The 26,471-nt window shown below is 57.5% G+C and overlaps 2 protein-coding genes across 3 annotated transcripts; one reads left to right on the top strand and one right to left on the bottom strand.

Moving 5' to 3' along the window:
• Nucleotides 1-10,146: 10,146 nt before the first annotated feature.
• TRNP1 (TMF1 regulated nuclear protein 1) lies at nt 10,147-14,110 on the bottom strand. Its single transcript, XM_065041889.1, has 2 exons — nt 13,800-14,110; nt 10,147-13,620 (listed from the first exon to the last, which is right to left on the bottom strand). Exon 2 carries the CDS (start codon nt 12,973-12,975, stop codon nt 12,019-12,021), a length of 957 nt encoding a protein of 318 aa, XP_064897961.1. The 5' UTR covers nt 12,976-13,620; nt 13,800-14,110; the 3' UTR covers nt 10,147-12,018.
• Nucleotides 12,525-24,813, top strand: KDF1 (keratinocyte differentiation factor 1). 2 transcript variants are annotated; one of them, XM_065041864.1, is made up of 5 exons: nt 12,525-12,660; nt 17,454-17,616; nt 20,011-21,119; nt 21,995-22,069; nt 22,679-24,813. In XM_065041864.1, the coding sequence occupies exons 3-5, from the start codon at nt 20,027-20,029 to the stop codon at nt 22,759-22,761; spliced, it is 1,251 nt and encodes a 416-aa protein (XP_064897936.1). In that variant the 5' UTR covers nt 12,525-12,660; nt 17,454-17,616; nt 20,011-20,026; the 3' UTR covers nt 22,762-24,813. The 2 variants fall into 2 exon arrangements, with proteins under 2 accessions (XP_064897936.1, XP_064897935.1); XM_065041863.1 differs by lacking the exon at nt 12,525-12,660 and adding an exon at nt 16,310-16,437.
• The last annotated feature ends 1,658 nt before the right edge of the window (nt 24,814-26,471 follow it).

Raw genomic sequence — 26,471 nt, 5'->3', positions numbered from 1 at the left:
CAAAAGCCCCAGCGGGGCTGGGTTATTTACTCTCAGTGGACTGTTTGAATTTCTCCCGGTGACCCTGCGGCTCAGGCTCCCCTGGCCGGGGCAGAGTGAGAGGACAGGTAATAAATCCCCCTTGCTCTGCCCTGTTCTGCAGGTGTTCTGAGATTACAGCAAGCTCTGTGTCCTGGCTGCTTTCTCTGTGCGCAGTACGGGAGGTTGCAGCCGTTTGACGTTATTTATGTACATAACTTTGGGGTTATCAAAGCGCCTAGGAGAGGGAGATAGCAACATTAAATTGGCTTCAGTTTATAATGCTTTTATAAGGCTAAATTGACAGGTTTCTAAAGTGGATAAGCTGCAGTGAGTGTGAATATTTTGCCTTTTCCACACTCAGGATGGGCCAAACATGCGGCCATGCAACGCCAAGTGATGCTTTTACCTTTTCAATTAGATTTTTGGGGCGTATTACCACCTGCTTCAACAGCCCAGGGTGCGAGGAGGAATGTAATGTGGCTATTTTCCCACCCCAGCTGGATCTCCACACGTCCTGGCCTCAGAGCTTTCTCACCAAAACCTTGAGCAGCTCTTCTCCAGTGGAAATAGCGCTTCAGCTTGGCCAAAATTCCGACAGCAAGGGGAGATCTGAGCTAAAACCCTGGACTGAAAGCAGAGCAGCTGATGGGGGCTTGGAGGGTTGTGATCTCGGGAGCCCGCGCTGCAGCTTGGGCTTAAATGTAGGACGTTTCCAGGCTTTGAGCTGATGAGACCACTTGGCACACTTGAAAATTTGTTCTCAGATATAGGAAAGATTTGAAGGATTTTAGGACAAGGGTGAGCGGGGAAAATACAACCCTATGATCTGATTCAGAGGGGGTTTGAAAGGACAGGCAGGGTTTTTGGGGAATAGTGGTGTCCCGGTGTCCAGGAGCAAACGGAGGGAGCTGATCCAAAACCCTGGCCGGGAACTCTTCCACCTGGTGCGCTGGGCTGTAGATCAAACCTCGGCTGACCTGCGGGGCTGACAAAAGAACGGCCTCTCGGGGTTTGTTTAATGTCCCCAAGGCTGGGAAGGGACGTTCCTCGGCCTCCGACCTCCCTTTGTTCCCCGCGTTGGGCACTGTAGCGCGGAGCCCCAGCTGCGGGTGTGCTGCCCCGGCTTTTCTGCATAGTCCTTGGCCGGGCAGATTAAAGCTGTTGGATCTTGGTGCTCGCAAGGATTTTTCAGTGGGGTTTAGGATGCTGTACATGGTGTGGGAGTCTGTTCTCTGGGGTTTCACAGAGGAAAGGGTGAGGATGCAATGCCAGCATCTCCCTGGGCTGGGATGGAGTGGAGGGGAGAGGATTGTCCCCCAAAAAAGGATGGAGCAGGACCTGCTCTTGGCTCTCATGAGGCTTGATGTGTCCTACAGCTCCATTCCAGTGCAGGCAGGAGGTGCCAGCCAAGCCAGCACCCAAATCTCCCCATTGGGGCTTCCCGTGCAGGGGAAGGGATGGGTGCAGGAGGAGGGTGCTGGCGTCACCCACCACCGGTGGCTTTCGGTTTCAGATCTCCGTCTGTCCACCCTCCTGCCAGCACCAGCCAGAGTGAAAGAGGAATCAGCGCAGGCAGGCTGGATGTGCTCAGCCCCGGCACGTCAGCCCCCGGGCTGGCAGAACGCAGCCCCCACAGCTCCCACGGCTGCTTTCCCAGCAAAGCCTGGCTGCGATTTCACCGCAAACCTCCCAGCTCAGCCACGGCATCATCTCCAGCCCTGTTCCTGCATCCCCTGCCCGCATCCCCTGCCCGCATCCCCTGCCCGCATCCCCTGCCCGCATCCCCAGCCCGCATCCTCTACCTGCATCCTCTAACTGCATTCCCTGTCTGCATCCCCCACCCGCATCCCCTTACCCACATCCCCTGCCCGCATCCCCTTACCCACATCCCTTGCCCGCATCCCCTACCTGCATTCCCTGTCTGCATCCCCTTACCCACATCCCCTGCCCGCATCCCCCACCCGCATCCCCACCCGCATCCCCTGCCCACAGCCATGGTCGGTAGGAGCTGGCAGAGGCCACAGCTTTGGCGTGAGCTGTTTATTTCACCCCTCAAAGAGGCGTTATCAGCGCAACCGCCGTTTTCCACTCGGGGCGATAGCGGAGGAGCAGCACGGGGACGTGGCAGGTTCCTGGGGACAGAGGGACCTGTTTGCTTTGCCTGTCACAAGGTGAAGGGCAGAAAGCAGAAAAAAGCACAGCCCCGTGTGGCTGCAGCTGTGGGAGCCCCACTGGCATCAGCAAAGCTTTCCATGGAAAGAGCTAAAGGAGGGAGATTCAGGCTGGACATGAGGAGGAATTGTTGCCCTGAGGGTGGTGAGAGCCTGGCCCAGGTTGGCCAGAGAGGGGGTAGATGAACCATCCCTGGAGACATCCCAGGCCAGGCTGGACGGGGCTCTGAGCACCCTGAGCTGGTGAAGATGTCCCTGCTCATGGCAGGGGGGGCACTGGGGGAGCTTTAAAGTCCCTTCAACCCAAACCATCCTGTGATTCTATGAAATTGTTGGCACTGGGTAATAATGCTTCACCTCTGGGACACAGCAGAGGTGACACACCTCGTCCCCATGTCCTCCAGTTGCTGTCTGGTCACCCAAGGGACCACAAGCCACCCGCCACACTGATGGGATGAGTTACTGGTGTCCCGTGTTTGGAATGGTGTCTAATGGGACTCAAACCAGGCAGCAGTCCACAGCCGGGGGTGGTGTCGGTGTGGAGGACCCGCAGTCCCGCGGATGTCCCTGCAGCGCAGTGCTGCCGGTCCCCGTCCCCGCGTGTCCCTCCGGTGGGTGTTTTTCTTGGCAGCCCCCAGGCAGGAATGTTTCCCCGCTGCTGAGCGAAAGCGGAGGCAGGAATTGCTGGAATAGCGACAGGCTGAGTAACAGCGCTAACTTTATTCTCCGAAACAAAGGCCAGTGTCCCAGCCGCCGAGGGCTGGTCGGGCTCCCGGCGCTGGGGAGGCCAGGGCTGGGGAGCGCGGGCAGAGCCACAAATGCCGCCGCCGTGGGGGTTCCTGCCCCACATTCCTGCCCTGGAACCCCCAGCTGTGCGCAGCTCCCACCGCAAACCCCTCTCCTGCTGCCATCAGCCAAAACTGCATTTCTAGGAGCAAACTGGGGTTGAAAAATAGCACAAAAAAGGCTCTGAGATTTCCCTCCAAGACCTTCAAGCAGCTTCCCAAGGCTCTTCCCTCTGCAGGTGTATTCCCAGCCCATCTCCTAGAATTTTGGGGTCTCCAAGCTCGGTGCAGCCCCTCAATAACCTTGAATCCTCTGTGTGCCTGTCGCACTCTCTCTGCTCCCCAGGGTGCTGTGGGATGGGGTGCTGACCCCCCTCCAGCCCCACTGCCCCCTTCCCTGTGTGATTTCCTGGCTGCAGAGGGGGCTGAGGAGGAGGAAGGTCCCAAATCTCCCCAGAGCATCCTCGGAGCTCCAGGCTGGTGTTTTCCCGTCAATAACGGTCAGGGTTTTGCATGTGAGCAGGATCCATCCCCGGTGCCGGGTGCGAGCAGCCTTCCTGCCAGGGAACAGCCTTGGCTGCGGGGCTCGGGCAAGGCAGCGCTTTCCAAAGCAAATATTTGCACAGCACAATAACACATGGGAAAGAGCAGGGGCGTTTGCTTCCCCGGCTCCGGGGGGAGGTTCCTGAGGAGCTGGACTCGGTCCCGGGGGTTTCAGCCGTGTCCTGACCTGTCCCCGTGCTGAGCTGCCCAGGTTTTGATTCTCTTTACGCTCTGTGGGTTTGCACAAAGAGGTTTTTCGAATAATTCGCACCCCAGCGAATGGGCATCGCTCTGAGCTGGCCCTGGAAAACCCCGCTGGGCAGCGGCCCCAACACACTGGGGCTCCCAGCCGCCCCAGCACCCCATGAGCACCCAGCACGTCCTGTGCTGGTGCCTCGGCAGACGGGCTGAGCCTGAACACCAGGGGTCAGCGCTAATTGGGAATTAGGAGCACGGAAAGCCCCGGGGTGAGGCCAGGTTAATGGCCTGGCTGCTGCCGGCCAAGGCACCAAGGCCTGGTGTGAGCTCTTCCTCCTCCTCCTCCTCTCCAGGACCCATCAGATGTCATGTAAAGGTGTCAATCCCGCCCGTGGTCCTGCTGATTTTTTAAATCCCCGTGTGCTTTGTCGCAACGAGTCCCTCTGCCCATGGAGCTCCCGGCATGCCTGCCCGCTGCCTAAAACCTGGGGGTAATTAGTGCATCTCCCAGGGAAAAACCCACCTCCCCTGTCCCATTGCGGCCGGGCAGCTTCAAGCCATGTCTCAGGACTGTCCCCATGGATGATGACATGTCCCAAGCATGTTGTCCCTGCCATGTCCTGCTGGGGCCCCGCTGGGTACCCGTACAAGCCAGGGCTTCCCCAGGGCTTCTCCATAACGGGAGCTGCTCCTGGCTCCTCTTCCCTCCTGCTCCTCTCCATAAGAGGCGAGGCGATGGGGAGAGCCGAGAGGAGCCTGCGCTTGGCTTCCCTCGGCGGATTCCTTTCCTGCCTGTCACCGACTGATATAGTCCCCGGCGTCAGCCCAGCGTCACTGTGCTGGGGGACAGGCGTTGGGCTGATGCACCCCGGGGACGTTGCTGGGTCGCGATGCCTCATTGTGCCCGGGGTCCCATGCGGGACGGTGGGTACAGCACCCTGCCCAGGGGTCATTTCCATCTGGAGAGGCTGGTGTCAGCCACCCCACGGCACGGGGATGAGCTTGGCCGTGCTGCGAGTGGGAGAGGGCAGAGAAAGAAGGGCTGTGGGTTGCTTTTCTTTCCCTTTCCTCCTTCCTTTCCTTCCTTGCTCCACTCAGCTCCGCCATCGCACAATCGCGTGACTCCGGGAGCTCGGTCCTTCACAGACATCGGGCAGCAGGACCAGCGCCGTGTGTCCTCACACTGGGATCGGTCGTGCCCCAAAATACCCCATTTCCAGCTCTGCCAAATGACCTTTGCTGATGGAACGAATCCGCCTTGAAGTAACAGAGTTGGGAAGTTTGGGGCTTTTTTCCCTTAAATCCCCACACCGCGGAGCGACAGCAGCGTGCCGGCCCTGGCTCGGGGTGCCAAGGTTTGGGTGCCCCCTGTTTTGCAGACACGCACCGACATGGGGGAAGGTGCCATGCGTGGGAACTGGGACATGCCACCATCTCACAGGTGAACACCCGGAGCTGCCCCACCTCTGGAAGGAGAGCCCCAAAACCCCAAACTCATTCATTTTGAGTATTACACCACTGCAATTTTAGGGGATCCCTGCACACAGCCCAGCGGGCAGAGCCCGGGGCCCTCCAGGTCTTCCCAGGGCAGGCAGCAGGCTGGGATGGGGGTGCTACAAGTCATAACTGGTGCTTTTGGCAATTAATCTCTTTAAAGCCCTTAACGAACCCTGATCAGGTTACAGGTCTCCTGTCCCGCCGGATTGCCGAGGATTAGCAGGGACAGCTGAACGAAACGTGCTGGGAAGGGGTTATCTCCCTACGTCTCTCTGCTCTGTGCATCCCTACTGCAGGGTGGGGTGTTGGTTTTAATATCTATATATTCAGTTTATTTGTATATCTATATTAGGGTTTGAAGGGGGGATCTGTTCTCGCCACCCCCAGCCCTGCTGTCCGTGAGGTGGGAAGGGAGCAAGGCGAAACCGCTCGCCCGCACCTTGCCCTTTGCTGGACACATTCTATAGCTATTTTGGGGCGCAGTCCTCTCACCGTGACCCTTTCCAGGCCTTGCTGCAGATCGGGCTGCTGTGGGTGTAGGAAAATCCCGGTGCTGTAAGGAAAAGGCTTGTGCAGGTCCTGGGATGCTCAGGATCAGCTCTGGGGAGGAACAGGAGGATAATTCCCTTCCATTGAAGACACAGTCTTAGAGAAGATGCTGGATCCTGCCCAAGATGGTACCATGAAAAGATGAATATATGAGGTTCTCAGGGATGTGGGTCAGTGCCAGGGGTGGGGTAACAGTTGGGCTCAATGATCTTGACAGGCTTTTCCAACCCAAATAAGTCTGTGATCCATAAAGCACCTGTGAGCTCTGGGAAGGAGCCGATTGCGGCGCAGAAGGAGACGAGGGATTGGATTAGGGCAGCCAGGCTGGAAATAGAGACACCGCTCCGTGACAGGAGACTCGAGGGGCACTTCAGCCAAACCAGGGGTGGAGACGAGATGCAGAGGTACCAGAACCCTGGTTAATCACAGCTTGGATGGTGCCAGCTGTTGCAAAAAGGCTGAGCTGGGGACACTGGGTACTGCTGGGGACACTGGGCATTGTCCTGCTCGTGTCACACGCTGCCACAGATCTGCCGGGGCTGAGACAGGATTTGCCCAGGACCTCCCTGCATGTGGGGCTGCCATGGTCAATTTTGACTCAGGACAGCAGGGTGACCATGAGCCAGCACTGGGCCCTTGTGGCCAGGAAGCCAATGGTACCTGGGGTGGGTTAGAAGGGGGTGGTCAGTAGGTCAGAGAGGTTCTCCTGCCCCTCTGCTCTGCCCTGGGGAGACCACACCTGGAATATTGTGTCCAGCTGTGGCCCCTCAGTTCCAGCAGGACAGGGAACTGCTGAGAGAGTCCAGCGCAGCCACCAAGATGCTGAAGGGAGTGGAGCATCTCCCGTGTGAGGAAAGGCTGAGGGAGCTGGGGCTCTGGAGCTGGACAAGAGGAGACTGAGGGGGGACTCATTCCTGGGGATCAATATGGAAAGGGGGAGTGTCAGGAGGATGGAGCCAGGCTCTTCTGGTGACAACCAGGGACAGGACAAGGGGCAATGGGTGCAAACTGGAACACAGGAGGTTCCACTTAAAGATGAGAAGAAACTTGTTCCTGATGAGGGTGGCAGAGCCTGGCCCAGGCTGCCCAGGGGGTTGTGGAGTCTCCTTCTGTGCAGACATTCCAACCCGCCTGGACACCTTCCTGTGTAACCTCATCTGGGTGTTCCTGCTCTATGGGGATTGCACTGGATGAGCTTTCCAGGTCCCTTCCAACCCCTGGCATTCTGGGATCCTGTGGGGGGAAATGTTTGATGTGACTGTGCCCATCCCCATGTGGGCGCAGGGACTCTGCATGCTGGGTGTTGGGAGGAACCAGGGCAGGAATTAGACACGTTAACTTGTGGGGCAAAACAAAGCGATTGCTGAGGTTTAACCAGATCAGTGACTTAAGGAGCTTTAGGGGGAAATAGGGAACTGGACCAAGACACGTTTAGCACAGTGAAGCAGCCACGCGTGGCAGCTACCGGCTCCCGAGGGCAGGGAGCCCACCAGAGCCAGGGGAACAGCCTGGATGGGGACCCGGGGACAGGCTGCGAACACTCGGCAAAGCCCAGGCTGGGCTCACCTGCCCCAAGGCTCCAATGAGGGTCGGAGGGGGTAATTCTCACCCGCTGTGGCTAATTGGGCTGTAACAGCCTCTTAAAGGAGTAAAGGCTGGAGGTGGGAGGGGTCATGAAATGGAGGTTGGGAGCCCTGGGGGAAAAGAGTTAAGGGGGAGGCGGTGGGAAATGTAATTCAAGTGCGAATACAGCCCTCCGGGGAGGGAACCGCTGGGCTGCGGGGGGGGCGTGGGGTGGACAGGGACACCAGGCTGGGTCGGGGACTCCAGCGTGGGGGGGTACACATCCCCAGTGCCGGAGAGCGGGGTGGGATCCGGGTTCCCCGTGCCCCGTGTCCCGGGGACGCGGAGCTGCAGCCGGGGCTCCTGCAGCGCCCTCTGGCGGCAGCGGCTCGGAGCACCCTCGGTGGCCTCCTGGCACCTGGCCGAGGGACTTTCACGGGGACAGCCCTGTCCCGCCATCCCCATCACCTTCACACCTTCCCTGTCCTCCCTCCGTCACCCTCACCCCATCCTTGTCCCCCTCTTCATCACCCTCTCCCCATCCCTATCTCTTCCTCCATCACACTTGCCCCATCCTTATCCCCCTCCATTGCTCCCACTGTCCCTGTCCCCGCTCCATTGCTCTCGTAACAACCTGTCCCCACCTCCATCACTCTCATCCCATCCCTGTTTACCCCATCACAGCCTCACAGCAGAATTTTGCCTCTGGAGAGTTTCTGTCCCCTCACCCCTGTCACCCTCCCCGGCACCGGCCTCACGCCAACATGCTGCATCAGGACCAGCCCGAAGGAATTAACAGTGAAAAGGAGAGAAGCTGGGCTTAGGAATTAACATGCCACATTAATTTTATTTTTCCCAGAAAGTCTGTAACAAAATAATCTCATAAAACCAACAAGTGTTGGTGCTCTTTATGTAACGTTATTGCTGGCAGGAAGGCGAGCGGGGTTATGTAAAGCCCTGCGCTCCCGGGGCAGGGGATGCTCCCCAGGGCAGGCACCAAAGGATCAACTTCTGCTCTGTGCTTCCCCCTCTGACCTTGTGCTGGAGGTAGCGTGGGGTTTTGTCCCCAAATCCATGCCCCAAACTGGCCCAGGACCATCCAGCAGGATTTTGCTGTTGTGCCCTTAGTGTGAGAGCAGCCTGGTGACAGTGTCGGCCGGAGCTTTCTGGGGGTGGCACAGGACTCCTGTGCTGTGTGGGGTACAGGGGGTTCACGGACCAAGTCACCTACAGAACAAAACCAGGACAGTCGTGGGTGCTCCTGCCCGGTGGCTGGACCAGCCTTGTCCATCCATGAGCAAACTGGGACATCTGTGGCACGGGGACGGGACTCACTGCACCCACAGCGCAGCTTTGGGGGTCCCGGAGGGCTGGAGACCGGTGGTGTCTTGCAGGAGCTGCTGCCAAAGTCACTGGACAAGGATTTACCTGCAGAGAAGGTGCGGGAGGCGAGGGCTGCTCGGGGCTGTGCGGCTGCTCCCGGCAGCGGAGCCACCCCCAGAAGTGCGTTATCCCGGCCACAAACACCGTGTAATGCTGCTCTGCGGATGGTTTTCATTCTCTTTTTATCGCATCTCGCTCCAGCATCAGGCTGGGGGGCTGCGCTGACCCCTCTGCTCTGGAAGGAAAACGGGGGGACACCCACCGCCCTGCCCTGGGACATGGGGGGGACCCCAACCGCCTTTCCACATCCTTTGAAACCCCTGTGCAGCTTTCCCTGGACACCTGGAGCACACAGGTATCCTTATTTCAGCTCAGCGTGCACTTACTCACAGGGTGGAGCAGTGAGGACACCTGGGATCTCCTTCTCACCCTTCCATCCACCCTCCTGTCCGCTAGGGAAAGGGGAATAGGAGTGTGAATTGTAATTGATGTTACATTCCAGCTAAAGATCCTGCAGGAACACAAAGTGCGATGAGACCGAAGGGTGGGGAGGAATGTTTGCATCGAATGATTTTGGTCTTACTGGTTTAATGGAGTTGCTTTTTTTTTTTATTAAAAGGTCTTTCCCTGCAATTCCTTTAAGCAGGTTCTGCTCTAATCAGGTCAAAAGCTGATTTGCAAATAATCACCAGGGAGGGGGAAAAAAATAAGGGATTTAAACCCAAGCTGTGCATTTCATACTATTAATTGAAAGCCTGGGAGAAGATAATGTGCCCCTTCTCCTGGCTGAGACCTGTAAGCTGCTCTTAGCAGCAAACTCCCCACCCGATATGGGGAATCACCTCCTGGTCCAGATTACAGCTCTGCACCCATGGGAACCACTCCAGCGGCAGCGAGTTAGTGAAAGGGCAGAAATTAGGGAGCACCAAGGAGACAGGGGGTGTGAGAGCACCTGTGAGCTCTGTGTGGGGCAGCACAAAACCCAAAGTGATTGTTCAAAACCAGAGATTAATAGAAGACACATCCTCCCAGTGCACGACCATGAAGTTATGCTGGTAGCTCAAATATTTCTCAGCTGCCCATTTTCTGCACATATTCAGGTGCAAGTTGTACCTTATTCGTGACCTTACTCAGATTTTTCAGGACAGACTGTGTCTGTATATGTGTGTGTATATATATATTATTTATATGGACATACATATATATATATATACATATGCAGTGCCTGGCAGAGCCCCCGGACACCCGCAGTGCCACCCTGCTGCAGCTCCCCATGCACTTTCCATGTCCCTGCACAGCCCAGGGAGCAAAGAGGTCAATAATGAGAGAAATCTACTCTGGTATTAATTACAAGCCATTACCAGGGCTTTTTTACTAATCCCCTTTCTAATCACCTTCTCTGTTATATTTCAGCCAGCACCTAAGGACACCACGTGTAATGAATAAAAGATATCAAAGTTTAATGGTGCTGGGCCCTGCTGCGGACGGGCAGCACCGTGCAGGGCGAGAAGCGAGGGTTACACAACAGACCTGCTGTCTCACACCAAGGTAGTCGCGGCACATTCGTGAGTCAGTGAAATCCACCCCCAACCTCCCCCCCCCCCCCGTAATCCAAATCAAGTGTTTTTTTGTTTTAAATTTGAAAAATAAGCAAATTAAGGGGAGTGAGTTATGGTTTTCCAGCAGGAGGGAGGGATTCATGCAGCCTTTGGGGAAAGTCACTGCGAAAGCTTGGCACAGCAAAGCGAGGACCCGTTCTGGTGGCTCGGCCGAGGGATGGCGTTAGCCAGAGGACGGTGGCAGCCCAGGGCTGGTGAACGCTGCGACTGCGGCCGGCGAAGGAGCAGCTCATGGAGGGCTTTGCCAGCTGAACGGCTGCAGCTCCCGGCACGGAAGGGACGATGCTGTGGGGTTCGAGCCCTCCATCCCGAGGCCAGCGCAGGGCTGCTGGGGACAGTGATGGGGACAGCAGGGCCAGGGTCCTGTGCGAGCCTTCTACCCGGAGTGGGATGCTGTGTCCTGAGCCCACCTCTGCCTCCCTGTGCCTTCTCGCCTCTCTGGAGCCTGCGGTGACACTCTGCTGCAGGGTGACATTGGCAGGTACCCAAGGACTCTTGCTAGAAGTACGAGGAGGCTTCAAGCGTCACCTGCCTGGTCAGTCATCAAAGCAGTCCCAAAAATCCAGCTTGGTGGGAAACAAACGGTGCCGTGGTGAGGACCAGTCCTCTCCTGCTCGCTGCCCCACAGGGTGCATGGTCCAGAGTAGAAATCACTGTCCAGGGACCGCGGAAGCGGAGTGACCCTGCGCCCCCTCGATCCCCACTGAGGCTTGCACAGGGACCTGTGAAGGCTGCACCCGAGTCCCAGTGTGGGGTTCGGTCCCACCAGTGTCTTGCTGGCCCAGGGTCTTGGGGTCTCCTCCTGGGGGGCAGCGGGGTTCGAACAGGGAAGGGGCCCTGCCCCATAGCGGCTGCCCTGAACCTGCTACCTTGGGGGGAGGTGACTCCAGACTTGGGGTGCTGACAGCACATTCCCCTATAAACACCCTCAAACCTGGCATGATCCTCTGGGGACCCCAGACCCTGCAGGGTCCCTCGTGCACCCCAGACCCTGCTGGGTTCCCCAATCTCACTGCCCCCCTGCCCCGTCCACCAGCTCACCGCACACACCTGGACTCCTGTCCCTGCAGGGTCCTTCAAACATCCCAAAGCCCCAGGGTCCCTCAGGGAAAATCGACCCCAAGATTCTTCAGGGCACCCCAAGGTCCCCAGACCCCACTGGGTCCCCCAAATCCCCCCCATGCCCTGCAGGATCCCCCCGGGACCCCTGAATTCACAGGGTCCCCTAGGGACCCCCAAACCCTGCTGACCCACTGGGTCCAAACCCATCAGACTCCCCAGGATCCCTTCAGGGACCCCAGAACCTGCTGGGTCCCCCCCACCCCATAGGGTTCCCCAAACCTTGCAGGGCCCCAATCCATCAGACTCCCCAGGACCCCAAACCCCACTGAGTCCCCTCGCTCAATAGGATCTCCCAAACCCCGCAGGTGCCTAACCCATCACACTCCCCAGCACCCCCTCAAGGACCCCAGACCCTGCTGGGTCTCCCCAGCCCCACAAGTCCCCAACCCCTCACACTCCCCAGCACCCCCTCAAGGACCCCAGACCCTGCTGGGTCCCCCCAAGCCCACAAGTTCCCAGCTCATCACACTCCTCAGCACCCCCTCAAGGACCCCAGACCCTGCTGGGTCCCCCAAACCCATCACACTCCCCAGGACCCAAACCCGCAGCTCCCCCGGATCCCGGTCGCTATGCGGGGCTGCGTGGTGCCGCGGGCAGTCGCCGGGCAGCGGTGGCCGGTGCGGCGGCGCCGCGGGAGCGGGCGGGGGCCCAGGGGACGCAGCTGCGGAGGGCGCGGGCGGCGGCCAGGAGGGCGGCGGGCCGGGGGCGGGGGCGGCGGCGCAGCCCCTTCTGCAGCCGCTGGCTCTGCGCTGCCAGCGCCAGCTGCGCCTGGGCCACCCCGGCCCCCAGGCGGCCCAGGGCCTCGGCGCGGGCGGCCAGGCGGAGCTCGGCGTGCCGCAGGGCGCAGTGAACCTGCCGGACCCGGCACTCCAGCTCCGCCGCCGCCCGGCGACGACCTTCCGCCGCCACCAGCCGCCGCCGAGCCGCCGCCAGCTCTACCGGCCCGGGGCTGCTGCTGCTGCCGGTGCTGCCGCTGGGGTTGGTGGTGGTGGTGCCGGTACCGCCGCGGTCGGGGCGTTGCTCGCTGCCGGTAGCCGGACTTGGATCCGCCGCTGCCGCCGCCGCCATGGGAACGGGAACGGGAGCAGGGCAGCGCCACGGCGAGGATATATAGCCCGGGGGCGGTGCCGGCTCCGTGCGGCTCGGCCCCGCCGGGGGCGGCTCCGGCACCGGCTCCGCACCGGCATGGAGGGGCGCGACCCCGGCCCGGTACGGTACAGCCTTGGCGGGGGATGCTCGGGCTCGGTACGGCACCGGTACAGGCATCATGACGGGTCCGGGCTCCGTGCCGGCACCGGGCTCGGTACAGCGCGGCGCCGGTATCTGCACGAACACGGGCCCGGCCCGGTACGGTACAGCCTTGGTGGGGGGTGCTCGGGCTCGGCGTGGCCCGGTGCGGCAGCAGGCTGGGTATGGCGCGGTATGGTACCGGCTCGGTGCTGACACCGGGCTCTGTACACCTCGGTACTGCACCGGTATCGACACCGGCGCGGCCCCGGGCTCGGTATGGCCCGGTACCGGCATTCACGGGTTCGGTGCCAGTACCAGAGTGGGTCCAGTGCAGCACAGCGTCGGTACCAGCAAAGACACGGCCCCGGCCTCACAGTACAGCTCGGAACAGCACCGGCACGGCCCCGGGCTCCGTATAGCCTGGTACGGCACCAGTATTGACACCGACACAGCCCCAGGCTCGGTACGATCCGGTCGAGGACCATCCCGGTGGCGTTAGTGGTTCCCGGCGTTGGAAAACTGCCATCCCTGGCGGGGGGGCTCGGGGAAATGCGGAGTCACTGGGAAACGCTGGATTGGGAGAGGGTTACTGGGAGGTTTACTGGAGGGATGGTTGGGAAAGGTTTAGGCTGGGGGGGATTCTGGGAGGGTTTACTGGGAAGGGTTCAGGGGAAAGGCTGCACTGGGACAGGTTACTGGCATCAGGACAGCGTGTCCTTGGTTGCACGACTATCACAGCAATATCAGTGCCAAGGTCATTATCATTTAAGACGGTGTTAACAGCCGGGAGTGGGCCGAGGCAGCACAGGGAGGGGGCTGGAGTGGGAGGGTGCCGCTGTCACCTTCCTCCCCGCAGAGAGTCTGGTTTTTGGGGTTCCTCCTGCCAGGATGTCACGCTCAGCGGCTGCAGCTTCACGTAGGTGGGTGCGATAAAGCCTGCTGGTGTTTCACATCAGAGAGGATAAAATGGATGGCAGAAACCAGGTGCTGAGGTCTCATCCCATCCCCAGACAGGAGCAAAACCCAGTCTAATTCTGCTCCAGGCAGAGCCACGTCCAGGCCTGTGGTGGATGTCACCCTCACCCCATGTGGGCTGGTGACGGCTTTGCTTTCCTTACCTTACCTTAGGAGGCAAAAACCCTCATTTCTTTTGCTTTGCATCACAATCCCGTTCTTGCCAACTCTGCCACGCGTCTGCCAGACACCGGAGCAGCGTCAGCGGCTGCTGCGTCACCGCTCCCGGCCCCCGCTGCTCTTCATCCATCCCTGCCCATCCATCGCCTCTCACCGCGTCTCCACTGCCAGGTGTTGGAGACACGGCCATGAGACTTGCTCCAGCTCTGCAGGCTGCATGTCAGGCTGTAGGAAAGCTGAAGTAGAGGCTGAGCTGTTCTCATGTATGGGATGCAAATGCTGCTATAAATGGGGCTTGGGAATTTGAAGGGTGCTGCTCCACGGCAGGTTCAGGGTCAAAGTGCTGCTCTTGCTCCCTCTGCCTACAACCCAGAGAAACTGCGGGGACGGGCAACTATTAAGCAGAACATCCTTCTCTCTGATTTGTTTGCTCTGCTTTGGTGGAACCTGGACCCCAAAAGGGGGAAAAGGCTGGGGACTGTCATGCAGTGAGCTTCCCTCATTGCTCTGAAGTGACACCTCGGAATTGCTGAGATTGGAGGAACCTCTGGAGGTGCCTGCTCCATCAGTCACCTGCTCATAAAATAATGGCTTTTTTGGGTCATCCCCCCAGTCCATGCTGCTCGTCACCTTCCCGGCATCAGTCTCTGGTCCAGGGTGAGAACCAGAAACGGGGAGCAGCTGTGCCTGGACATGAGTTTCAGCAATAAGAAGGGGCCAGATGAACTGGGAGTGTTGGCCAGTGAGGCGGATGGTGTCCCCAAGCCCCCTGCAGTCGTTGTGTCCCCAGGGTGTCCCAGCTGCCCATCATGGATCCCGGCAGACAAGCAGACAGAGGCTGGTAAAGGCAAATAATAGAAAAATATAAGAAATGCCCCTGCCCCTCGGGGTAAGTCACTGCTGAGTCCCAGAACCCTCCTGTGCTGCTGCAGGATCTCTGCCCGGGCTGACGAGCTATTAATGATTTAGCAGAGGAGTCTGAAATTAGCAGCGCTCAGAATAAACCTCTTTGATGCAAAAGCGTGGTTGAGAGCGTTGTTCTCCCTTCCCTGTCCATGAGCCTCTGCACTCTACAGCCAAACGCAGAGGCACTGATGGGCAGGATGGGGCACGCTGCATCCCGGTGCTGCTCCCTGGCGTTCCCCACAGCAGCCAGCCCCACATCAGCCATGATCTGCCCCAAGGCAGGGTAACCCTGCAGGAGGATGTAGCTGAGAGCTGTGCGCTGGCCTCTTGTCTTCAGCCTCTTTAAGGCCCCGCATTGGGATGTGCTCCAGAAAAGTGAAGCCTTATTATAGGCAGTAAATAATTAATACAAGTGCCATCCCTCCCAGTCTCTCTGCAGGTTCTTCCCCAGGTGTCCCAGTTACTGGGGGAGGGGCAACCCAGGCACTGCTTACTCAACCCGGCCCAGTTTAGGGGAAGAAATCCTGCATCAGGAATTCAGGGTTAAACGCCAGGACTGCGGGGTTGACCCAGCTCCCTGCCCGCCATCCTGGACCCGGCAACGCTGGCAGCAGCGGTTTGGGACCGGAGCACTCAGCTCAGCTGGGAGGGGATGGGGCACGGGGAAAACGCAGGAGCTGAGGGGCGTCGGCAGCGCGGCGCTGGGCTCGGGGGCCACGCTGTGCTGCCTGGCTCATCCTGGCAGTGCCACGAGGGGTTTCATGGCCGGGATCTGTGCTCAAGGCACCGGCAGAGGAGGAGACGGTGCCATTTCCAAGCAGTGCTTTGAGTTATACACAAATGCAAGCCCAGCTGTGGAAATGACACCAGCTGGAATTCGGCGTGTGCCAGAGGCTTAAATAAATAAACGCAGTCTTTGTGCCCTTTAGAGAAGGCGTGAGCGTCTTGACACTGACACCATCCTTTGAGTTGATTTTTCTCGTTTTTCCTCTTGGAAACTGGCTGGTGCACCCGAGTTGAGCAGCAGCTGCTCCGGCTGCAGCCTCAGTGCGTGGCTGCCGCTCTGCTTTGGGACGGGATCCTTGGGGTGAGGATCCATGGGGAGAGGGACCCAGGGGACAGGAATCCCTGGGGAGTGAGACCCTTGGGGATGGAGACCTTGGGAACAGTGATCCTTGGAGATGGGGATCATTTGGGACAGGGATACTCAGGAATGGGGATCCTTGAGAACAGGGACCCTTTGGGACAGGATCCTAGGTGATGAAGGTTCCTTGGGGCAGGATCCTAGGGGATGAGGATCCATTGGGATAGGGGTATTTGGGGAGTAGAGACCCTTGGAGATGGGGACCTTAAGAGTGGGGACCTTGGGGACAGGCATCCTCGCGGACAAGGTTCCTCAGGGACAGTTGGGGACAGACCCTTGGGGACGAGGATCCTCAAGGACAGTTGGGGACACAGACCCTTGGGCCGAGGATCCTGGGGCAAAGAAATGCTTTGACACAGCGCCCTCGGGGGCCGGGATGCGCGGGGACAAGGGGTCCTTGGGACAAGGGTTCCATGGGGACAAGGGGTCCTTGGGGCCGGGGACCCCGCGCAGCGCGGCCGGAGCCGCTTCGCCCTCCGCGCTCTGCTGTCCCTCGCGGCGGCCCGTCGCGCGGGTCACGTGTCTCACCTGGCCCAGGTGAGGCGGGGCCGCCGCCGTTCCCGGGCTCGCAGGTAACGCCGGGCCCGGGGGTTCCGGGGAAACCGGCCCCGAGCGCAGCCCCGACCCCCGGCCCGGCCCTCCGGCAGCGCCCGCCGCCGCTCCGCGCTTCCCCCGGGCGGGCCGCCGGTGCCGGGCGTGGGGCGGCAGCAGGCCGCGGGCGGGAGGGAGGGGCGGGCGCACCGGGGATCCCCCGGGTGCCGTTCTCCGCCGAGACCGGCTTCTCCGCTCCCTGCCCCCCCGGCTGTGTGCCCCGGGACCCCCCGCCCGGGCTGGGGGGCAGACCCGCCACCCGCTGTCCCCGCTCTGTCCCCTCCCGCTGCCCGGGGACCGGCCCGGCACTCGCCCCAGGGGCGGGAGGAGCCTTCCCGGGGGGGGTCGGGGCCCCCTGGCCTCCCCTGGGGCTCCTGAGGGCTGGAAGGGCCGCGGTGGGGAGCGGGAACGGGCAGGTGTGGCCGGGCCGGCCCGGTGGCTCCGCTGGAAACCGGCTGCTCTGTGTCACTCGCTCCTCTCCTGCCAAAAATCCGCCCTGCCCGGGGCTCTGGGTGGGCACAGGGGCCAGGCGGGTCCCCCCCCCCGCAGCTCTTCGTTTTTAGGACGAAGGGACAGATTAGATTTCCCTGCACCGTGGGTGTTGGCTGGAGCCGGGGGGTTGGGGCGCAGGGAAGCGTTTGGCTCCTTGGCGGAGTTGTTCTGTCCCCAGGAGGTGAACGGGGGGACACGGAGCAGCCGGATCCGTTACGCTGGGCCGGGGTCTCTGGCGCTGCCAGCAGAACAGTCCGGGAGCTTTTGGGGGCGGCTTTCAGCTCCTGGCAAGGCTGCTTGGAAAACTTAACAGCTCCTGGTGCTGCTGTGTGTTTAGGAGTTGTATCCACGCGTAAATCTTGTAATCTGAGTTTAGGTCCATTTTTAGGGAAGTGCTTTGACTTCCCAAGCTTCTAGCAACAGTGGCAATAGGGTTGTTGGCAAAACAGTGTAGCTTTGGTAAGCAGATTTACAACTGAATGTAGCTTTTTTATAACTTTCAAAGGCAACCCCCTCCTCTGAACAATGAAGATCTTAGACCCCGGCTAACCCTGAGACGCGCAAATCCTTCCTCGCTCTTCTGAAGCAGATGCTGAAGTTCTTTGGAAGAATATTCGCCATTCGCACACGGTGCCTGCCCGAGAGCAGCCAAAGCTCCCGACGATCTTGTGAGTATCAGCTCAGCTGGGGATTTTAGTCCGAGCTTTTGTTCGTGGCTGCGCTATGCAGCCAGCGTGGGTTTTGGTCCAGTCCATCGCTTGTGGCAGAGGAGTCGCTGGAGGCGTCTCTGACACGTGATGCAACTGGGGGCTCGTGTTGGGTTTAACCTCTAAGCCTTCAAGTCTTTATTCTGGAGAGCTGAGATAATGCTCTTCCCTATATCAAAACCACTGTGAAATTCCAGAATATTCCATATCATTATATAAAAGATCATTGTAGTGCAGCTGTTACATCTCTTGATGAGGCCTCAGTGTTAAGAGAAACATCCCAGGGCGCGGTTCTGTACTTAGATCAGCTCAGATGCTCTTGATCTGGTTTTTTGCAGTTTTGAACTTCGTAACGAGATAACACATAACACGTTCTGAAACGGAATCAAAAACACAGTCAAAACTCCCCGCTGATGCTGAGTCCAGGGAGCTCTGCCCGCTCGGCGCTGAAACTGGAGCGTCTGGGGCTTTTATATGGAACATATTGTCCAGGAATGTGCAAAGGCAGCGCCGGGGACGTGCGCTGCTTCCGAGTTTTTATAAGCTAACGGAGCCAAACTATTCCTGGAAAGCAGCAGTGTGCTGTAACCGCCTGGTTTTCAGTCTGCGCCTGGTTCTTTGGAGGGGGCAGCGTTACTATTTGGGTTTAAAAAAGGGAAAAAGAGGCAATGCTGTTACAAGGGTAGGTAGATTGATTTATTCATGCTTGAGGTGCCCTATAGAAAGTGGATAGCAGAGCAGCAGGGACAGTCGAAAAACGCTTCAGCTGTGGCTGGGCTCTCACTGCTTGTTAATTAGCCTAATTAGTATTTAAAAGGATTTCTTGGGGGTGAAAGCTGTGTCAGCCAAGCAGCTTAGAAACTGTGAACAAATCCGGGGCCCACTGTAGTTTGGGATAAAAGCAGCAGAAATAGGAGTGAGAGCCTTGACCTGACTTTCGCCATCGCCCAGCGTGGCTTTGCTCGTAATGAGGAGATTTAACGTGCCAGGCTCTGCGTGTTGGGTCTGCGGAGCTGAAATGTGACGTAAAAAGCAGTTTAGTCCTGTGTGCAACCTGGTGTCGTTGTGTTAGTGCAGCGGCAACAAGAAAAACAGGTGAGCAAATAACGTGCAGTGGGATTGCTGTAGTAGGGCTTTTGGAAGGGTTTTGCTCCTGCAAGGAGTGATTTGAGACCGACGTGTTGACAAGATCTTTCCTTTAATCCAGGTAAAAACATCAGTTGTGCCAGGAAAGTCCTTTGAGGTAGCACGGCCTGAGCGTGAGGAGCAAAAATCGTCAGCGTTAATAACACTGTCACTGCTAAACCCTCTGAATTTGAAGAGCATCAAACAATCTGCAGCCTGAATCAGTTTGCGTACTGATTGATTGCTGGTCATCTCCTCCTGGGCATGGGTGTTTTGAAATAGATAATAAGCGCTGTCAGGGCCCAGCTTAATCTTAAGGAATGTAAAACAAAGGGGAAGTTGTTTAAAAAATAAAGCTACTTTCCCTTTGGAGCCGGTGAGCTGGCTCCGCCTACGCCGTGCTGCTCATTTATTGCTCTGGAGCAACAACTCTTCTTCCAGCTGCGCTGAGGAAACATCTTCTGGAGGTTACAGGGATTTCAGTGTCTTAAATTGTCCTTTTAAAACATCTCTCTTCCGATTCAAACACCTGCTAAAGGGAAGCAGCAAAGGCAGAGTAGTCAGAGAACCCTGAAACACTGGCTGGATTCCCTCTCTATGTGATAAGTGAGGCCAGCGTGGGTCCTAATGCAAAGTATTTCTGTAGATAATTGAAATGTTGAATTTGAGAATCACTTAATTTGAATGTTGGGTCCTTCTCTGTTGATCAACAGCAGTTTTGGGTCCCTCTTGACAAGAAAGGCCTTGAGGTGCTGGAGCGAGTGGAGAGGAGGGAACGGAGCTGGTGAGGGGCTGGAGCACAAGTGTGATGGAGCGGCTGAGGGACCTGGGGGTTCAGCTGGAGAACAGGAGCTGAGGGGAGACCTTCTGATCTCTGAACTGCCTGAAAGGAGCTTGGAGCCGGGGGGGTCGGGCTCTGCTCCCCAGGAACAAGCACCAGGAGCAGAGGAAACGGCCTCAAGTTGTGCCAGGGGGGGTTGAGGTTGGATTTAGGAACAATATCTTCCCCAAAGGGCTGTGGGGCATTGGAACAGGCTGCCCAGGGCAGTGCTGGAGTCACCAGCCCTGGAGGGTTGGACAGACGGACATGAGGTTCTCAGGACATGGGGCAGGGACAGGGGTGGGTTATGGTTGGACTTGATGGTCTCAAAGGGCTTTTCTAACCAAAATTGTTCTATAATTCTATGATTCTGTTCTAAACGCTTGACGTGAGACCTCCCTGTCCCCCAGGTGCCTGAGCTGAGCCATGCTGGGCCGGAAAACAGGACATCCCCGCGACGTGAACAGGCACCGGCAGCTGCAGCAGCCCTGCCAGGAGGCCGTGCCGCTGCGGGGCCGGGCGGCCAAGGAGGCCGATGTCAGTCTGGAGGTGTTCAGCGGCTCCACGCCCGAGATCAAGCAGAGCCGCAGCAGAGCCCAGCAGATGCGGGACAGGAAAGGTCGCAAAGCTGAGCTCAAAGACTCCAACGGGAGAGAGGCGGAAACAATTACTTTTATTTCTGGTACAGCGGAGGCTCCCCCAAACCAGAGCTTCTGCTGTTCCTCTCTGGCTCAGGCCTGGAACACGTACAAGGCTGTTTTCTGTTGTATAGTGACCTGTGGGGGCTGCTTTCAGGACTGCAGTGTCTGTATCCCCTACCCAGGACCCACCGAGACCTCCACCGATGATGGAAAGAACGGAGATTATAACGGGCGACTGCCCAACAGCCCCGCCAACGTGTCTCCTGCTGAGAAGAATGGGAACCAGATCAAAAAGTCCAGCATGGGCAGCAGTTTCAGTTACCCAGATGTGAAACTAAAGGGCATTCCCGTCTATCAGAACAGGAGCCCCAGCCACCACCTGGAATCGGATTCCTGCTGCAAAGAGCTGCTGCCAGAGAAGCCCTTCAGGAACAGCATAGAAAAGCCGCCGCTCCCCAGCAGCCACCGGAGTTCCGAGGAATATTATTCCTTCCACGAGTCAGATCTGGACATCAGCGAGCTGAACGGCTCCATGTCCAGCAGGGAGATCGACGTCCTGATCTTCAAGAAACTAACGGAGCTTTTCAGCGTCCACCAGATCGACGAGCTGGCCAAGTGCACATCAGACACTGTCTTCCTGGAGAAGACCAACAAGATCTCGGACCTCATCAATAGCATAACTCAGGACTACAACCTGGACGAGCAGGATGCGGAATGTAGGCTGGTCCGCGGCATCATACGCATCAGCACCCGGAAAAGCAGAGTTCGGCCTCACATTTCTGTCCCCAGCCAGAGCCACGAGGAGAAGTCCAGCAGAGGCAACGCGCCGGACAGCGGGAACGAAACGATGCTGGAGTCCATGGTCATCAGCCAGGACGGTACGTGAGGGTTCCTTGGGTGTTACCGCTTCAATAAGAGGTTTATATTGTCAAAGATGTGGCAGCCGAGCAGGGTTGGAAGCTGCTGTCTGTCTTTAGTCTGGGCTTATTTTTCTGGGATGAGTGAACTGAGGTCCTTGCGTGTTACTGGAGACCTCCCCTCCTCACCAGTCACTGTGTCGTGGGTTTCTCAATAGTGTCCATCACTGCTGGTGAAGTTTGCGCTGAGCAATATCAGGGCTTATTCTGCTGTGATGATTCTGCCTTCCCTCCGCACCCCTGAGCTCGGCAGAAATACCGTGAGTCAAACTTAACTGGTATGACCAGACGGGCTGGCTGGTGCCAGGGGATGTCCAGTTCCTCAGCTGGCTTCCTGTGTCCTACCTGCGCCCTTTGCTAATGCCACCTTTGACTATCGTGACAGAGCATCCAAGCCTTCCCCTGCACCGTGGGGCAAGCAGCAGCCAGTAAATATCCCCGCAAAGCGGAGGGAAGGGCTGTTGTCACAGCTCAAGTGCCTCGTGGCTCTTCCAGGGACTCTCCTCCTTCTCTGGAGCAGCCTGAAGCGCCTGAGCCTCCAGGACAGGTTGTAAGAGTTTGTTGTAGAAAGACCTGGACAAGCTGAGTTTGGGGGGCAAAGAGACACCCAGAAGTAACAGAGGAAACCAGGTGGCTGCTGTGCTGCCCAGTTTAGCAGTCAGGCTGCTGGTGCTTCCTGGTATTTAGGGATTATAAAGCTGCGATTACCAAGACAATGGTGTGAAGAGTCAGACTGTACCTCTCCTCTCACCGAGGGTGGTGCCTGCTGGAGGAGAACCCCTGAGTCACAGCTGCCCAATCTTTCCTTTCTCAGGCCCTCTTGGTTTTTATTCCAGATTTGGCTGTGCAAATATCGGAAGAAACACCAGCAGATGTGCTGGCCAGGAACATGAGGCGACACAGCAGCGCAGGTAACGTACCCGGCCGGGCGTCCGAGCCGCAGGGGCATCACGGGAGCGAGGGGAATGCCCTGAACCTCTCACATGGTGTCTTGCCTTTGGTTTTGCCCATCTGCAGAGGCTGAGCTGACACCTGCCTCTCAGGTTACCATAAGGAGTTTAATTTTGGAGAGCAAAGGGAGCTCAGAAAACTGCCTGGGCTGGTGGGTCCTTCTGCAAAAGAAAGAAACCCAAGTACAGAGCGCTCGCTGGCCCAAAAGCTTTCAGTGTCTGTACAAAGTTTGGGGCTGTATTTGGGGTGTGACCGGCAAAGGTCACAGCTGGTTTATACTGGGAACAAAAGGGAAGCGGAGCAGAGTGACGGGCTGTCCCCCGATCCCCGCGGCATGTGCGCTTCGCTCCAACGAGCAGCCCAGGGCTAAAAGACAAGTTTTCTCCTGCGTAATAGCAGATCTCTCCTCGAAGATGCTACAATACAGGCAGGGCTGTTCCTGCCCGTGGGCTTTGTGTGGCTTTCTCCTCCCTCTCGATACACAAAGCCTTTTGTGGCAGTTGCTTGCCTGCCTGCCAGGCTGCCCTAAGCTCACGTTGTCTAATGTCACCGTCTCTTCTCTTCCCAAGGCTCTCCAACAAGCAGAGATTCCTCTTTCCAGGACACAGAGACTGACTCGTCCGGGGCGCCTCTGCTTCAGGTGTATTGTTGAGGAGAAGGACCCCAGCAGCCGGCAGGCGTTTCGAGCCTTTGCCGCAATCACATTTCTCCTCTTTCAATATGGAGCATCCTATGCCTCTTTTGTTGTTTTTTTTTCCCCCTAGTCTACCTTGATCTTTTGTTGAAGCCAAATTTCTCCTGCTACCCGAATTTCAATGGATTTTTTTCTTTTGGAAAATATAGAACATCAAGGAAGTTGAACTGTGGAGCTAATGGACTTGGGAGGTGGAATGTGTGCCCAGGGAGGAGAAGATGGACAAGGAAGTATCTGTTAGCTTGTGCCTTTATGATTTCAATACTTCATGTTTAGTTTCAACAACATCAGCCCTTTCCCTTTGAGGGTCTGTTGTACAGTTCTTGCTTTCTGGCATCGCAGAAGTTAACTCGGGCAGAGAATAACCAGATGGTGTCTCTGTGTTTGTGCCCATGCTGAGGTGAAGGCCAAACACCTGCTTTTTAGGGACTCAAATCCATTTCAGGTGGCTGGGTCGGTCCCAAAAATGTCAAGTTTCCTATCTGTGGTGTTTGCAGTAGCCAGATCTGCCTCCTTAGCGGTGTGGTCTCCTCCTGCCTTGTAAGAAGAAGGTTCAGGTAATGGGGTTTGTTTAACTTTTGGCTCTTGGCACATCTTCCCCAGTCGCAGGGGGTGGGATGCTGGGACAGCTGCCCCCTTGTCACCTCCCGAGCGGGCCACGGGGTGGGTTCTGCAGTGGCTGCCTGTGCGACCTGTCACCGATCCCACGCGTTGACCGCGACTCCTGTGGCATCGGCTCCTCCTCGGCTGCCGAGCCCCCGCGTTTCCCCGTCACGCCGACTGCCGGGACGAGCCCTCAACCCGGCTTGTGGCAGAAGGAAAACGGTTCATTTTTAGCTTTTTGTAATGAAGCAGCAAGCTGTTTGACTATTCTGCTAGAAACTCCCTTAGAAGGGGCTTATTTCGAAAGAAAAGCCTCTCCAGAGGGTCCTTCTCCTTCCCTTTGCTCCCCCAGCAGCCGGTGAGGAGCAGAAGCGCAATCGCTGCCCTGGTGGCCTTGGGGGGCCACGCTGCATCCTACCGGTTGTTTATCAGAAAGTAAATACGTGAAGCCACAGGACTTGTTTATACATCCGGCTGCCCTTGGACATGAATAGAAAACATTTAGTTGAATTTACCAGCCATAGAATAAACACACCCGCTGTTTTTCAGGGAGAGGGAAAGCAAAACAGGCCCTATGCTTTGGTGTGGACTGTGTTTTTTGGGCCTTAATTCAACTGAAATGTGCCTTAATTCATCTAAAATGTGCCCTAATTGGACCGAAATGTGCCTTTATTTCATAGCCTGTGATTACTCTTCAAACAGTTGGGTCGGGGGGAAGGATTTAATTCCTCGCACCAGCAATCAGGCTTATTTAACCAGCCAAACCCCTTTGAAATGTCCCCGTTTTTGTGAACCGCTTGCGTTTCACAGAATGATTTAATAAATCATGGACATTACTGAGACCACACCTCGAGACGCTGACGGAGAGAGATCTTTGAAAAGCAAGGGGAGAGACTGAGGCTGGGATTTGGCTTCCCCTCCCTGCTTTGGTTTGCCAAAAACCCCGTTTATTCAAGGGAAAGACTTGAAGCAAGGAGTCCCCGTGGAGCTGCGTGTGGTCGCCTCCTCCCGAACGCCGCACGTACCGCCGGACCCGTTCGCTTTCCTGCTTCTGAATGGATTTGGACAAGTTTCCCGAAACCCGTGCACTGAGGTCGCGCTGACACGGAGCCCTGCGCTCCGGAGCTTTGGAGACACGAGGGGATCGCCGAGAGCTGCCGATCGCTAGTCCACATGCAATAGGACATTTTTTACATTTAGTTTGTGTACGAAAGTGAATGTGTATGGATTAAGCTTTCAGAAAACCCCCCCCAAAAGACAACCCCCCCAAAAAAAACTCACTTAAGAGGAAGACTGTCAACTCGACGGTCCCTGGAGCTGGTGTCTTGTGGGATTCTTTTGCACTCCTTGCCCTTAAATGTCTGATTCGGCCTTTTTGTTTTTATAAAGCAAAAGATGTGCTCTTTACCTGCGCTGTGTCTTTTACATTCCTGCTTCCATCGAGCATCCAGGGCCAGGGGGTTCGCGTGGGGGGTCCTGATCCCCAATTTCCAAGCAGCACGTGGACAAAGGTGTTTTTGTCCATTCGGCAGCACTTGCCCGTGACCGGGGGGGTTTGCTCAGAGGGTGGAATGCGGAGCTGGTGCCTGGGATGGGGGAAGCCGGGTGTTCCCTGTTTGCACACAGGGAAACTCGGACCTTCCCTGGGGGGCGATGCTGGAGCTGAGCTCTGCAAATAAACAGCCTGCGTGGGGGTAGAATTCCCAGCTCTTGCTAGAAAACACAAGGATTCCTGCGGAGCGGCTGCTGTCGCGGGCGCGGGGCAGGACCTGCGTGGGGAGCGATGCCGCCTCGTCTCTCGCCCTGCGACTGGAAGGACCAGTTTTGCGCTTTCTAATTTTGCTACGAGCCCTCGGCCGCTGCCCCGCAGAGCCCCGTTCCCCAGGCTGGCCTCCCTCGCTCTCCCGCCGCAGACAGCGGTGGGGACACGGTTGAGGGTGTTTTGTCCCCGTGGTGCACAAAACCAACTCTCCTTGTTCGCCTGCGAGGTAAGAGGATGGATGGTGGGAAGGATCAGCACTAAATGCTCCTTTTTCTCCTTAAGTTTGGTCTGTTAAGGACTCATGATTCTTGTCCATGCAGAGGCAGAAGACTGAGCCCAAACTTGTCCTGATTTGTTAAATGAAGACCAAGTTCAACCCGGCCAGCCACCCCTGGGCAGCAGGCAGAGGCCACCGCGGCCGTGCAACGATGTGTTGCCCGAAGGATTTCCAAGCCGTGAACAGGTAAATGCCGCCGTCCCTCGGCCGGGAAGGGTCTCCAGAGGAGATGGGTTTGTGTCTGGACCCCTCGGACTGGCCAGTTCCCCAGGGAAATGGAGCATGTGCTGCCAGCAGCAGCTCCTGGCCCAATTCTGGCAGCCTGTGCTGTGGCTGTGTCACCGCTGTCCCCACCTGCTCCTGAGCTGCTCTGCTTGTTCCTCCTGCAAGTCTGGGCCATGCTTTCTGCCCTCTGCCTACCCTTCCTCTTTAAATTTCACCAGTGCTTTTCCTGGAAGAGGCTCGTGCCCGCTGGGCGCTGGTGGAGCAGCCGGGGCGACCGAGTGGCGGTGACACGGGATGTCACTTCTGCTTCTCTTGGGCACATTGGATCCCTGGGGAAAAGCTGTTTCTGGTGGTTTTGGGTGCGCCGGCTGCCCGGTACAGCTCTGCGGGAGCTCAGCCCTGCCCCATCGTGCTGCTTCCTCCCTGCTGCTCCAAAACCGCTGCCATTTCTGGAAAGATCTGAAGACTTTGCATTTAAAACGTTGATGAGTCGATCTGTGCTGTCAGTCCTGTGCTCAGCAACTCTGCTGCTGTTTTCTACGTGGATGTGGGTTTCCTCGCTCACAAGGGATGAATCCACAGGGGTTTTTGTCTGCTGAAGGTGGCGTTTGCGCCCACTCGAGCTCTGGGCTGTTGCTGGTGTGGGTTTTGCACTGAGCCAGTGCTGAGTGACCTGGCAGAGACTCGGTTGCCCAGGTGGGGATGTTACAAACACCAGAGCGCTTTACCCGCCCGCCTGCGTGCAAACAGGCTCTTTTTGCGCAGGTACTTCCTTCTGGCAGCCTGACTCAGCACTCCGCT

Source organism: Columba livia, chromosome 26 (genome assembly GCF_036013475.1).
Source record: "Columba livia isolate bColLiv1 breed racing homer chromosome 26, bColLiv1.pat.W.v2, whole genome shotgun sequence".
NCBI classification, from domain to species: Eukaryota; Metazoa; Chordata; class Aves; order Columbiformes; family Columbidae; genus Columba; species Columba livia.
This window is presented reverse-complemented; position numbering and strand designations above follow the sequence as displayed.

Coding starts and splice junctions, on each gene's coding strand:
- TRNP1 (XM_065041889.1), bottom strand. CDS start 12,975: ATGCCGGTACCGGGCCATACCGAGCCCGGGGCCGCGCCGGTGTCGATA.
- KDF1 (XM_065041864.1), top strand. CDS start 20,027: ATGCTGGGCCGGAAAACAGGACATCCCCGCGACGTGAACAGGCACCGG. Junction 21,120..21,994: donor CATGGTCATCAGCCAGGACG/GTACGTGAGGGT, acceptor TTTTTATTCCAG/ATTTGGCTGTGCAAATATCG. Junction 22,070..22,678: donor GAGGCGACACAGCAGCGCAG/GTAACGTACCCG, acceptor TCTCTTCCCAAG/GCTCTCCAACAAGCAGAGAT.